General features: G+C 36.3%; 1 protein-coding gene across 1 annotated transcript in view; it reads left to right on the forward strand.

Annotated features, from left to right (window-relative positions):
- The window catches only part of LOC106867721 (conserved oligomeric Golgi complex subunit 4), a 59,638-nt gene that overhangs the window by 36,564 nt on the left and 10,035 nt on the right, over positions 1-13,039 (forward strand). Inside the window, exons 17-21 of the mRNA XM_014912683.2 lie at positions 854-1,000; positions 2,186-2,269; positions 3,404-3,505; positions 4,991-5,119; positions 7,984-8,075. Coding sequence (XP_014768169.1) covers positions 854-1,000; positions 2,186-2,269; positions 3,404-3,505; positions 4,991-5,119; positions 7,984-8,075 — 554 coding nt within the window. The remainder of the gene's footprint in view (positions 1-853; positions 1,001-2,185; positions 2,270-3,403; positions 3,506-4,990; positions 5,120-7,983; positions 8,076-13,039) is intronic.

Below are 13,039 nucleotides of genomic sequence, written 5' to 3' on the forward strand. Positions count from 1 at the left end.
ACCCCAATGGCCGGTGGTCTATAACCTCTTTTCAAAAACACATGGAGAAAAGGTCTCATTCCATTTTGAAGAGAGGCTATTGGTCCTCATGGTTAATAGTTATCACCAAGCCAACATGGCAGTCCAAAAAAATAGGACGAATGCTGCCGTTGATTAGCTCCAAGAAGCCATCGCTTCTAGCTAGCTATGTGACACACGAACCTGTGTCCATTATAACCTTCGAACAGGGGAGGTCAGCTGCTTCCCCTTGCTGGTCTGACATCTACAGACTAGTTTCAGGGTGTTTGCCCCTTATCAATATTACTCAGGTAACCTAATTAAAGTTGTTTAGAATACAGAGTAATTAGGATAAGAAAACAGTGGAAAAAGAACAGAAAGCTATTACCTTTGATGGACACAAAAGCATTCTGTCTCTTTCTGAGTGAAAGGTAGATTGTATGATACTTGTGTATGATGTGCAATGTTGCATAGTAGCAGATGTGTGACAGCTGGAAAGAAATGAGACAAGCATGCTCTGCTGGATGGATAATATCAGCATACATAAATGACAAATCATAAATGCTTGAAAAACTAGGTATAAGAGAAATGGGATATTGTGTACAAAAGAGAAGGCTGAGTTGGTATGGGTATTTGATAATCTGGAGGATGACTGATGGCTAAAGAAATACCAAATGGATCTGAGTGAATGGTACCTGTGCTTTCTGCAGTTAAGACTAATGAAATTTTAAGTGGATTTATCTGATTTCCACAGTAAAAGAGTTAAGATAAATGTAAAAGTTTTCTTTGTTTCATTTCTTATCAAAATAATGTTAATACTATGAAAAAATAATGAGGTTTAATTTGTCTCTTTCAGACTTGTCTCAATGATCTTGGATCAGTGTCAGCTAGATTTAAAGATGTTATTGAATTTGGATTTTCACAACTAAGTGCTAGTGCTATTAAACCTCGCATTAAACCACTAGTAGAGGCACTTCTTTCCAGCAATCACAATATAACTGAAGTAAGTCTTGAAGAATTTTTTTAAAAGACTAGTATTTCAATAATATTTTCTTCAGATATCAGCTCAGTTATTATTATCTTTAAATATTCTCAATATATTTACTGTCAGTAAAATATAGTCAGTTATCATTTCTGTTGTAGAACAAAAGATAAATTCTAGATATATCTTTATTACTTGCTGAGCAATTTTTTACAAATTTTATGTTAAAGAACCAATGAAGAACCTTCTGTGTAATCATTTAACTTATTCAGTAATCAAATCTCCCTCACTGTATCTTTTTAGTTTTGAATCTTAATACAAATACCAGCTGGGTACCTGGCATGAATAAGAGTACCAAAAAACTGCAATATTAAAGGAGTTGAAAAGAACAGTTGCATTATCCTTTGCAAAGGTCAACAAGGGATAAGTTCAGACCTTAGGTAAAGGGATCTGTTCGAAAAATATATTACTCTCTATCCAATGCTGGTACAATCAGCAATATGTCTGCAACTTGTTCAAGGAGGTATGGCGCTGGAAGCACAAAGGATGTTTGTCCCAGGACAACGGAGCAGAAAGATCCTGGGGACTCTACCCCAATGAACCTCCCAGGAATAGTGGGTGGAGATGGATGGATGGAATCTCAGGACGACATCTTTTATATTTTGCTTGTTTCAGTCATTTAACTGTCGCCATGCTGGGGCACTGTCTTGAAGGGTTTTAGTCGAACAAATCAATCCCAGGTCTTGTTTTTTTTCTTTTTAAGCCTAGTAGTTATTTCATCGATCTCTTTTGTCGAACTGCTAAGTTACATGACAAACACACTAACACCAGTTATCAAGTTGTGGAGGGGTACAAACACAGACACAAAGACATTCCCTGTTCCCACACGCATACAAAGGGCTTCTTTCAGTTTACATCTATCAAATCCACTCACTAGGCTTTGGTTGCACCAAGGCTATAGTAGAAGACATTTGCCCAAGGTGCCACATAGTGGGACTGAACCCAGAGCCATGTGGTTGGGAAGCAAGCTTCTTACCTCAGAGCCATTCCTGCACCTATATTCCCAAGGAAGATTAAATGGTCATTACTAGAACACTAATTATATGGGGTTATTCATTAGATTAATTTCTGCAGTTTAAGTCTTTCTGCATTTAAGACTGTGCTCAAAACATTGTGAAATATTTTGCTTGTTTTTTTATGTTCCAGGATGAATTTTCAAATTATGAAGCAAATGATCCATGGATCCAAAATTTTATTCTGAACTTAGATGGAATGTTAGTCAGCTTTAAGGTAACTATTAATTTTACTGATTGGTTGAGTAGTGAGTTCAGAGAAGCATTTTTTGGTTACATCGAAACTGGTCTCCAAACTGCTTTACCAAATGAAGACAAGCATGTGAACATCCAGGAGGATTAAAAATAACAAAACTTCTCAGAGGTGGATGAACTCTTTGAGAGTCAATAGCAGCCATATCCTGAGAAGGAAATGGATGCCACTAGGGTTACCAAACTTAGTGAAATACTTGAATGGAAGTTACACTAGTATTTAATTCTATACTTGACTAGTTGGGGCTTGGATTTATAAAGAAAACCCAAGATTGTTACACTAGTATTTAATTCTATACTTGACTAGTTGGGGCTTGGATTTATAAAGAAAACCCAAGATTGTTACGCTAGTATTTAATTCTATACTTGACTAGTTGGGGCTTGGATTTATAAAGAAAACCCAAGATTAAGTGGTATTGAAAAGATTATTTAAAAACAAAAGAAGTTCCCTAAAGGCAGAAACGCTACAGGAATGACTTAATAATAAAGACTCCCTACATGTTATCTACAACTATGTAAACTGATATGTGTAGAGTTAAGGGCTTTGTTCAGAGACTTAAAAAAATGTACAGCAGATTTGAACTTAGCATCTATGACGACAATCATACTTTATCCATCTGACAGTTTTATGTTTATTGGTTTTATTTGTTAAAGTATAAGTTTAACATTTCAATGAAACCTACTACAGTTATACAGGAGTAATATAATAAATGCTTTTTAGGTTGTCCCCTTGAGTATCCTTATTTTGTTTTTATTTCAAGAGCTTGAAGCAAATAAATAAATCTTCCTCTGGACAGAGCTCTAGTCTGTTGCTGGTAACATTCCCAGATGTTATGGTGCCTAATCCTAGGACAACTAAGTGAACTGAGCTGATATACAAAAAAGTCTTCTGTTTGAAAAACAAAACAAAGGCCAGCACTGGATTTGAACACAAGGCCTGTTTTCTCACTTCCATTTGCAACTAGTAGTGCTTTTAATTTTGTTGAATGTTATATATTCATGATTTACTCTGTTTCTTTTGTTTTTTGAAAAAAAGATCTTTAATTGAATGGAATTATCTCTATTATTATTATTAAATGTTGTTCTGTTATTATTACAGGCTAGCTTCACAGTGAACAACTATGACAGGTTTGTAGGTGCTGTCACAAATGAGATCACTGCACAGCTGGAGAAAACTGTTTTGAAAACCACTTTCAATAGAGTAAGTCTTTACATAATGAAAAATTTTTTCTGAGTTTCAAGGCAACTAACTCATCATCATTATCAAATCCACCACTACCACCACCACCACCTCCACCACCACCCTTATTGTATTCATAATAGATATTGTAATATAGTGGAAATGATGCATATTTCTCACTTGGTGCATCAAAAAAGAGTAGAGTGAAGAATGTAACAAGTTATAATGTGTATACTTTTCCCAAGGTTACTAGTGATGAAAGTGTAGTAGTTTCCTCTGCTGACTTGGTTCATCAAAGTCTTACTAGTATCAGGTATTATAATGTTTGGGACAATGGAGTATGACTATTTGATACTCAACTATAAGTTTTCTTCAATAAATTACCTAAAATCTTTATGGGATGTCTCTATATCCTTAATTTAAACATCTTGTATCACTTTCTTTCCTATAGATATTCAGTACTTTGAATATTCCAAGAAAATGATAATTTTCTTTAGACTCATTTTTATTCAATCCATGCATGGGTCACTCTTGAATGGAAGAATAAATGTTAAAACAATCATGATGAAGATCAATCGTATGTAACCATCACCATATTAAAGCAGAGCCTTAACACTAGCAAAACCTTTCCAGTTGAGAAGTGGTTGAAGTGTATATAAGAATACAATGTGTAATGTGTCCTTTCTTAACCCTTTCATTACCAACCCGGCTGAAACTGGCTCTGACTCTGAATATAAATGTCATGTTATCATAAGTTTTGAATTAAAATCTTCCACCAAACTTTAGTCACAATTTATGTTCCTAACACTAGCTGAATTATAACTAAGTTATTTTACTAAATTATTTGTTATATTTAAAGTAATTGAAAGAAACTCAGATAAAACTCAAAATAAATACTGTAGTGAAAGGGTTAAAGTGTGATTTGAATGAGATTTTACTGTTACCTTTAGCTGGTGTAGCATGCTTCTAGAGGCTGCCTTATAGGTTTCTGTTGAAGTGGTTTAAGTCATTGGCTTTCACAAATAGCCTGAATGATTTTGTTGAATATTGTGAATTGTACTGAATGTCTTCATATTTCCCAACCAAGCAGGACAGTTGCAGCTTGGATGGTTCTCTTAATTTATTCCTGCTTTTATGATTTGTCCAGCACTCTAGGGTAGTAGCAAGCCTAATCCATGGCTTAGAACTTGTATCCTCTTTACTTATCTTTGACAGTACCAAAATTAAGTACATCTGGAAGTAGACATGCTATATCTAGTGTAAAATATTGCAGTTTAAAATAGATCAGTTTTGATAGAGCAGTCTTAAGATCAAAAGTATTCTGGCCAAGACCATCTTATCTTTTCTACCTTTCTACATTATCCAATGTATCATTTTAAAGATGATTTGGTGTAATTTGAAGGTGATTAGGCTGCTGTTTCCATGTAGAGGCTTTCTTGTCATGTTACGAATATAATGTATTGTTATACTGAATGTAATATCAGATGTTTACCTGTTAAATTTCAGTTGGGTGGTTTGCAGTTTGATAAAGAATTGAGAGCATTAGCGAGTTATTTGACTTCTGTAACAACATGGACTATTCGTGATAAATTTGCTCGTCTCACACAGATGGCCACCATACTGAATTTGGAACGGGTAAGTAATGGAGAGTATTTTCTTTTGAAATGTTTTAATGTTTGTGATGTTTGTAGAATGGGCCTAGCAATAGAGAAAAGGAATATTTAATTCATTGAATAAAGAGAATTATATGTAATTTTATTACTTTCTTGAATTATTAAAATAATTGGCAGTGTGTCTACATCTCTCTGTTTGTCCAACCTCCAAATTAAAAAAATTCTGATCTTATTGAATTTATCTCCTTTCCTTACCATATACTAAATAGTGTGTTACTTGTCATATGAAAGGTAGTTGGGAATGTACATACTTTTGTCATTGTTGATGGTATTTGATATTGTTATATCTGTAGTTATTTGATAGTTACACAGTATTATTGTTATCAATAACATTTTTATTGCAACTATACAAATGAGAAATTTGTTTTAACTTATTTCAGTTTAATGAATATTTTGAAAATTAGTATTAGTTTTATTAATTTGCATAATCACTATGAAAATTTTTTAAAGGAAAGTAAAATTATAATTATTATACTTATGGAACATTATCTGTCAGTGGCAAAGGTGTATGCCAGACATTATCTGTTATATGATGGGTAACATTCCAGTGTAAAAAGAAAAAAATATTGATTTCTTTGAAGAAGTCAAAGGCTAATTCTTGTAGAGGAGAGCGCTTCAGTTAACTGAACTGTCTCCAAAATTTTAGAGATATCTATTTTATCTGTACTGTATAAATGAAAAGCACAAATCAAAACCTGCTAGAATTTGAATTCCAAATGTAGAAGAATAAAACTAAATTCCATACCATATTTGGTTGTATGTTTCACTGTACTTGTACATAATTTATTAGAGTGTAGCTATTAATTAACTTGCCACATCATCTGTTAGAGTGTAGAGTGGCTGTGTGGTAAGTAGCTTGCGGGTTCAGTCCCACTGCGTGGCACCTTGGGCAAGTCAGTCAACCTGAGTGGAGTTTTGACTCAAAACAAAAGAAGATGACATGATTTAACCCTTTATCATTCAAACCAGCCATATCCAGCCCAAATATTCTACCTGTTTTATATTGAGACTAGCCAGATCAAGCCTCTCACACCTACTCTACAATACCATTCTAAAAGTAAGCTCCCACATCTTCAAAATCCCAAAGCTATGAGATAATACTTGATTACTTCAAACCAATGTGAATGAATGACAATTTGACTGAGTAATCCGAATGCTCAAAGGTTAATACTGCAAGGCATTTAGTCATTCACTCTACGATTTTTGCCCTTCCTTCATCCTCCCATAATGTAAATATTTAATAAAAAATTTTCCAGAGGTAAATGACGTAGGCGCAGGAGTGGTTGTGTGGTAAGTAGCTTGCTTACCAACCACATGGTTCTGGGTTCATTCCCACTGTGTGGCACCTTGGGCAAGTGTCTTCTACTATAGTCTCGGGCCAACCAAAGCCTTGTGAGTGGATTTGGTAGACAGAAGACTGAAAGAAGCCCGTCGTGTGTATATATATATATATATATATATATATATATATATATATATTATATGTTTGTGTGTCTGTGTTTGTCCCTCCCAATATCGCTTGACAACCGATGCTGGGGTGTATACGTCCCCGTAACTTAGCGCTTCGGCAAAAGAAACCGATAGAATAAGTACTAGGCTTACAAAGAATAAGTCCTGGGGTCGATTTGCTCGACTAAAGGCGGTGCTCCAGCATGGCCACAGTCAAATGACTGAAACAAGTGAAAGAGTAAAGAGTAGGTGAATATTTTTAACACCCACAAATGGCATGCATTTGTGAAAAGTCAGAGTTAATTAAATTGATTTCAGTATTTGACTGGTGCTACTTTTATTTAGATCAGAGGATAAAAAAAGTGACCCCTGCAAGATTTGAACTCACAATGTGAAGGCATATAACTAAATTATATGAAGTCATTTTGTCTATTACTCTGTCTATCATTCTTCTAGATGTAAATATTAATAGTGAGTGAAGCACCCATACTGGTACCACTTAAATGCACCAGTGCCAGTGCTGCGTAAAATGAGTTAGTGTTAGGAAGGGCATCCAGCCAAAATAGACATGGATCCTCAGCAGGTCTTCAGCTGGCCAGCTCCTGTCAAACCATCCAACCCATGCCAGCATGGAAAACACTTTAAATGATGATGATGTACTGGGAAATGTGTATTAATAGTGAATCTATTAAAGTTAAGTGGTGAAAGTAAATATTGACAATATATTAATAATAGTGGAACTCTGAGAGGATAATATTAATATTAGTGGAAAGATATATCTGAAGATTATCTGCTTGGTGTAACAGTAAATAAACTCCAGCCACCAGTGTATTGCTGGAGCTTATTGGTAGTCTATGTTCTTACTCTTTTGTTGACTAAGCTTTATTTCTAAATGGTATGATATAACCAGGCTATTGTGAGAGTATAGATCGATTATTTTCTGTTGTCAATATTATTTAGTTGTCTATTGAAATACAATAACTTTAGCTCTTACCTTTATCTTAACTTTATATAGCATTTGTGGGTGTTAGCTTGTTTTCTTGTTAGCCATCTGGGATAAGCTAGGTATGTTTTGCTAGATAGATGGCAATGACATCTTCATCAGTGTGCAAAACTGAGGCAAGTATAATTGTTTTTGATCTTTAAAAATAAGATTAAATTAATTCAGCTGGCAATTATTCTCCTGACTCATGAATCGGGAGCCCTGATCTGTTGCTACCCCTGTATTGCCATTGAAGTCAGTGATTTTTCTCTGATATCTACTCATTAAAATATCAACAGTAATTTGTTTTCTTCATTTCATACAAAGCCACGTCTTTAGTTCTTGATGTGAATTTTCTCTTCATCTGTTTTATTCCGTTTGTCATTTGGTTTCAGGTAACAGAAATCCTTGATTACTGGGGTCCAAACTCTGGCCCCTTAACATGGCGTCTAACACCAACTGAAGTGCGACAAGCATTAGCATTAAGGTAAGTTTGTTTGATTTAGCATAACAATTTTTGTTTTGTATTTAATGAACTGACAATTTATGCTGGTTTTGAATCTGTGATGGTGATTATGGAGGTGATGGTGGTAATGTTAGTCAGGGCAGATGTAAGCCAATTGATAGTTGCTGTAATTAGATGCACTCTGAAATATTTAGGACTTGGACAAGAACTCTTACAAAACACAAAGATCTTTTTGCAAAGCATGAAATATAGTCTATTAACTTGATTCCAATAGTATGTTAGCTGGTACCTATTTTGTCAGTTCAGAAAGAATCATAAACAGAGTTAACTTTGGCCGGATTTGGATTCAGAATCTAAGACCTAATACTAAGTATTTTTTAATCTTTTACTTGTTTTGGTCATTAGACTGCAGCCATGCTGGTGCACCACCTTGAAGAATTTTTAGGTGAATGAATCAACTCCACCACTTATTTTGCCTTTTAAGTCTGGTACTTATTCTATCAGCCTCATTTGCTGAACCGCTAAATTACAAGGACATAAATGCACCAACACTAGTTGTCATGTAGTGGTAAGGGACAAACACACTCACACACACACATACATGTGATGGGATCCTTTCAGTTTCTGTTTACCAAATGCACTCACAAGACTTTAGTTGGCCTAAGGCTATAGTAGAAGACACTTGCCCAAAGTATCACACTGGGACTGAACCCAGAACTATGTGGTTTGGAAGCAAGCTTCTTAATACATAGCTGTGTTGGCACTTATTACGAAGTCTTACTTATGTTTGACTACTTTTTCAAATTATGTCTCCTATTGATTATGACAGTGATATTCAGTTCTTCAATCATCTGAACTGCTTACCTGCCTATTGAATTAGTATGTTAGTTGCTGATCATTCTACAAACTCATGAGTCCTTAATATAATTCTCAGATGGAATCAGTGTGACATAGTGGGACAAGGTTGGTGAACCTTTAAATAGTAGGCATGATCTATCTGACAGGCTTTTACATAATTTACTCACTAGGCTCTGGTTGCCCCAAAACTATGATTAAAGACACTTCCCTCAAGACACTATACTGTAAGATTGAACCCAAGATCCTGTGATTCCTAAATAATTCATAATTAAAGATATTAACTTTAAGAATATAGACCTACTAAATTATTATTAAATATATCATCATCATCATCATTGTTTGACCAGAGCTGGCAAGCCAGAGAGCTACACCAGGTTCCAATCTGATTTGGCTTGGTTTCTACAGCTGGATGACCTTCCTAATACCAACCACTCTGCAGACTATTCTGAGTGAATTTTATGTCACACCGGCATGGGAGTCACTATGTGGTGCCAACACAGGTGCTTTTTACATGGAACTGGTTGGATTAAATAGATTATAAATGATTTAACATATCATCATACATCCGTTTTCCATGCTGGCATGGGTTGGATGGTTAAACCGAGGCCTGGCAAGCCAGTAGGCTGCACCAGGCTCCAATCTGATCTGGAAAGGTTTCTACAGCTGGATGCCCTTCCTAACACCAACCATTCCAACAGTGTAGTGGGTGCTTTTTATGTGCCACCAGTACAGGAGCCAGTCAGGCAGCACTGGTATCGACCACATTTAGATGGTGCTTTTTACAATCCACTGGCACAGGAGCCAGTCAGAGGGCACTGGCATCGACCATGTTCGGATGGTGCTTTTTATGTGCCACCAGCACGGGCACCAGTCAGGTGGCACTGGCATCAGCCACAACTATGATTTCCATTTTGATTTTGATCTTGATTTTACTTGACTCAATAGGTCTTCTCAAGCGCAGCACATTGCCAAACAATTCAAGGGTACTTTTAAATGGGCTAGTTATGCGACACTGGTATCAACCATGGCTGTGATCTCACTTTTCTTGCTGGGTAATTGGCTACAATTCAATTTCACTTGACTCAACAGGTCTTCTCAAGCGCAGCGTATTGTCCAACAATTCAAGGGTACTTTTAAATGGGCTGGTTATGCAACACTGGTATAGGCCACGGCTGTGATCTCATTATAATACATTTATACGTGTGTTATACATGTGAATTGGCAGAGTTGATAGAAGGTTATATACAATGCCATGTGGTATTTGTTCACATTCTCTGTTTTCTGAGGTCAAATTGTGCTGAGGTTAACTTTGCTTTTCACCCTTTCAGGGTTGATAACAAAATTCCAATCCTGGATTGTAAATTGGCAGAACTGTTAGACTTTCAGGTGATATACCTTGTAGTATCTGTTCTGATCCTTTCTGTTCTAACAGCAATGCCTGTGACAATGGAATCCTTTTCCTCAAACAACATCAGTGGCATGGAGAGGGGAGGTTGCCATTTATGGGTAACAAAGAAAAAAAACCCTAATCAGAGCTGTACATCTGGATGTAGATGAATGGTTGACCCTAATCAAAGAAGACTTCTTCCCTAAATAATTAAACCTTGTGAGTGGATTTGCTAGATGGAAGCTGAAAAAAGCTTCTCATATATATATGATGCTACATAAAAAGATCCTGTGCTGGCATCATGTAATGGTACCTGTGCTAGTTTCACATAAAAGCCCCTTTGTTGGCGATGCCTAAAAAGCACCCAGCACACTCTGTAAAGTGGTTGGTGTTAGGAAGGGCATCCAACTGTAGAAACCATGCCAAATCAGACTGGAAGCTGGTACAGCTCTCCTTGCCAGCTCCTGTTGAACCGTCCGACCCATGCCAGCATGGAAAAATGGGCGTTAAATGATGATGATGATGCTTTATATACATACACATATATGTATGTGTGTGTTTTTGTGCTTGTGTGTATCGACATGGTGTTTGTAAATGAGCTTCATTGTCATACATGTGAAGTGTTCATTTCCAGTCTTTTTGTGAAAAACGTGTCTAGCTATGGGAAAATATTAACTTGCTTGGAAACAGGTGAGGGTTGGTGACAAGAAGGTCATCTGGCCATAGAAAAATCTGCCTCAACAAATTCTGTCTGACTTATTGCAAGCATAGAAATGTGAACATTAAAATGATGATGGTGATGTTACTGATAATGTACAGTGAAAGAACTTGTTGTTGCAGAAGTGTCTTATTACAGTATAACTCTCTGTGGCTGTCTGTTGAGGCTTATGTCAGTGTGGAATTTGCTTGAGATATATAATGTCAGTTGTTTGACAACCATAAAGTCATAGTTTCTGTATAATATTTATCTATTTGGTAATTCGCAAGATAGGTCACCATAGAAACCAAACTCACCAGTCCAGTACTTTAGGCATGACGAGTCAAATGAGATGTTTAGCATATTGAACAACATACATTTTCTTTGTTGTTGTTCATCCCCAGGTCACCTCTGATAGAATAAGACTTATGATCAAAAGCATTCATGCCATGACCATCCCATATTATTTTTTCAGACAGTGTTGTTGTTTTTTTTAAAAATATAGTGAGGTTTTATTCAAGGAAGATTTTGCTACTATTTTCAGCAGTTTGAGGGACCATATAGAGGTTAACCTCATTGGCTCATTGTTTGCTGAAACTCAAAATATCCAATATGTCTTTAAAGGTGTTTAGGACTTGGCTGCTACATTATGAAGATCAAGCAGCTATGTAGAAGCTTCTTTATGGTTTTTAACATTAGAATAGTTTATGCAATATTTTCCAGCAAGCAAGTTGAATCTTGCAGACAAAATTTACTGCCAAAAAAGGTAGATGACTTCGGAGGGTCAAAGATTCTATGTGAAATGGCACAGGATTTGGAAGGATAGTGATGATATTTGAATGTTTACCCTACATGTTTACACTATATGTTCTGTCAACTTGTATACTGAAAAATATGGTACATGTAAAATTTGGAATAATTTGGACACAAACCGAACATTGTTATTTTACCTGAAGAGTCTATGCGTCAGTAAACTGTGAATATATATATAGATAGTTTCTTTTATAAAACATCGTTGCCAGTACCGCCTGACTGACCTTCGTAGGATTTTCGAGCGAGATCGTTGCCAGTGCTCCTGGACTGGCTCTTGTGCGGGTGGCACATAAAATACACCATTTTGAGCGTGGCCGTTGCCAGTACCGCCTGACTGGCCTTCGTGCAGGTGACACGTAAAAGCACCCACTACACTCTCTGAGTGGTTGGCATTAGGAAGGGCATCCAGCTGTAGAAACTCTGCCAAATCAGATTGGAGCCTGGTGTTGCCATCTGGTTTCACCAGTCCTCAGTTGAATCGTCCAACCCATGCTAGCATGGAAAGGGGACGTTAAACGATGATGATGATGATGATGATGATAGGTGTGCTGGTGCCATGTTAAAAGCATTTGTGCTGATGTCACATAAGCAGCATTTGTACCAGTGCCATATTAAAAGCATTCATGCTGGTGCCATGTAAAAAGCAAGCAGTACATTCTGTAAAATAGCTGGCATTAGGAAGGGCATTCAGCTGTAGAAACCAGGCCAAAACAGACAATTTGAAGTCTGGGCAGCTCCCCAGCTGGCCAGCTCCCCAGCTGGCCAGCTCCTGTCAAACCATCCAACTAATGCAAGCATGGAAAACAGATTTTAAATGATATTGTTGATGATGATGAAAATATGATAGAAATTTTACACATGTCTAGAAACCTTAATTTCAGAGAATCTGAAGTGATAGGATCTCACTTTTACAGCATTGATTCAATCAGGCTGGTTCTAATTATGGGCTTGCTGGATGAGTTTGAGACTGGTAACCTTTACTGACTGTGAATCAATAATGCTAATTTATGGCCAAGAAATCCTAATTAATATTTTTCCTAGGTATTTTTTAAAACATTTATACAGCACACACACACACATACGTTTATGTATGCGTGTGAGTGTGTCTGTGTATACATACACACACACATGCATGCATGCACAGTTACATGCACAATTATATATAAATACATATGTGTGTGTATGTATATGTACAGATATTTATGTGTGTATTTGTGTTTGTGTATATAT

Source organism: Octopus bimaculoides, chromosome 1, assembly GCF_001194135.2.
Source record: "Octopus bimaculoides isolate UCB-OBI-ISO-001 chromosome 1, ASM119413v2, whole genome shotgun sequence".
Taxonomy (NCBI): Eukaryota; Metazoa; Mollusca; class Cephalopoda; order Octopoda; family Octopodidae; genus Octopus; species Octopus bimaculoides.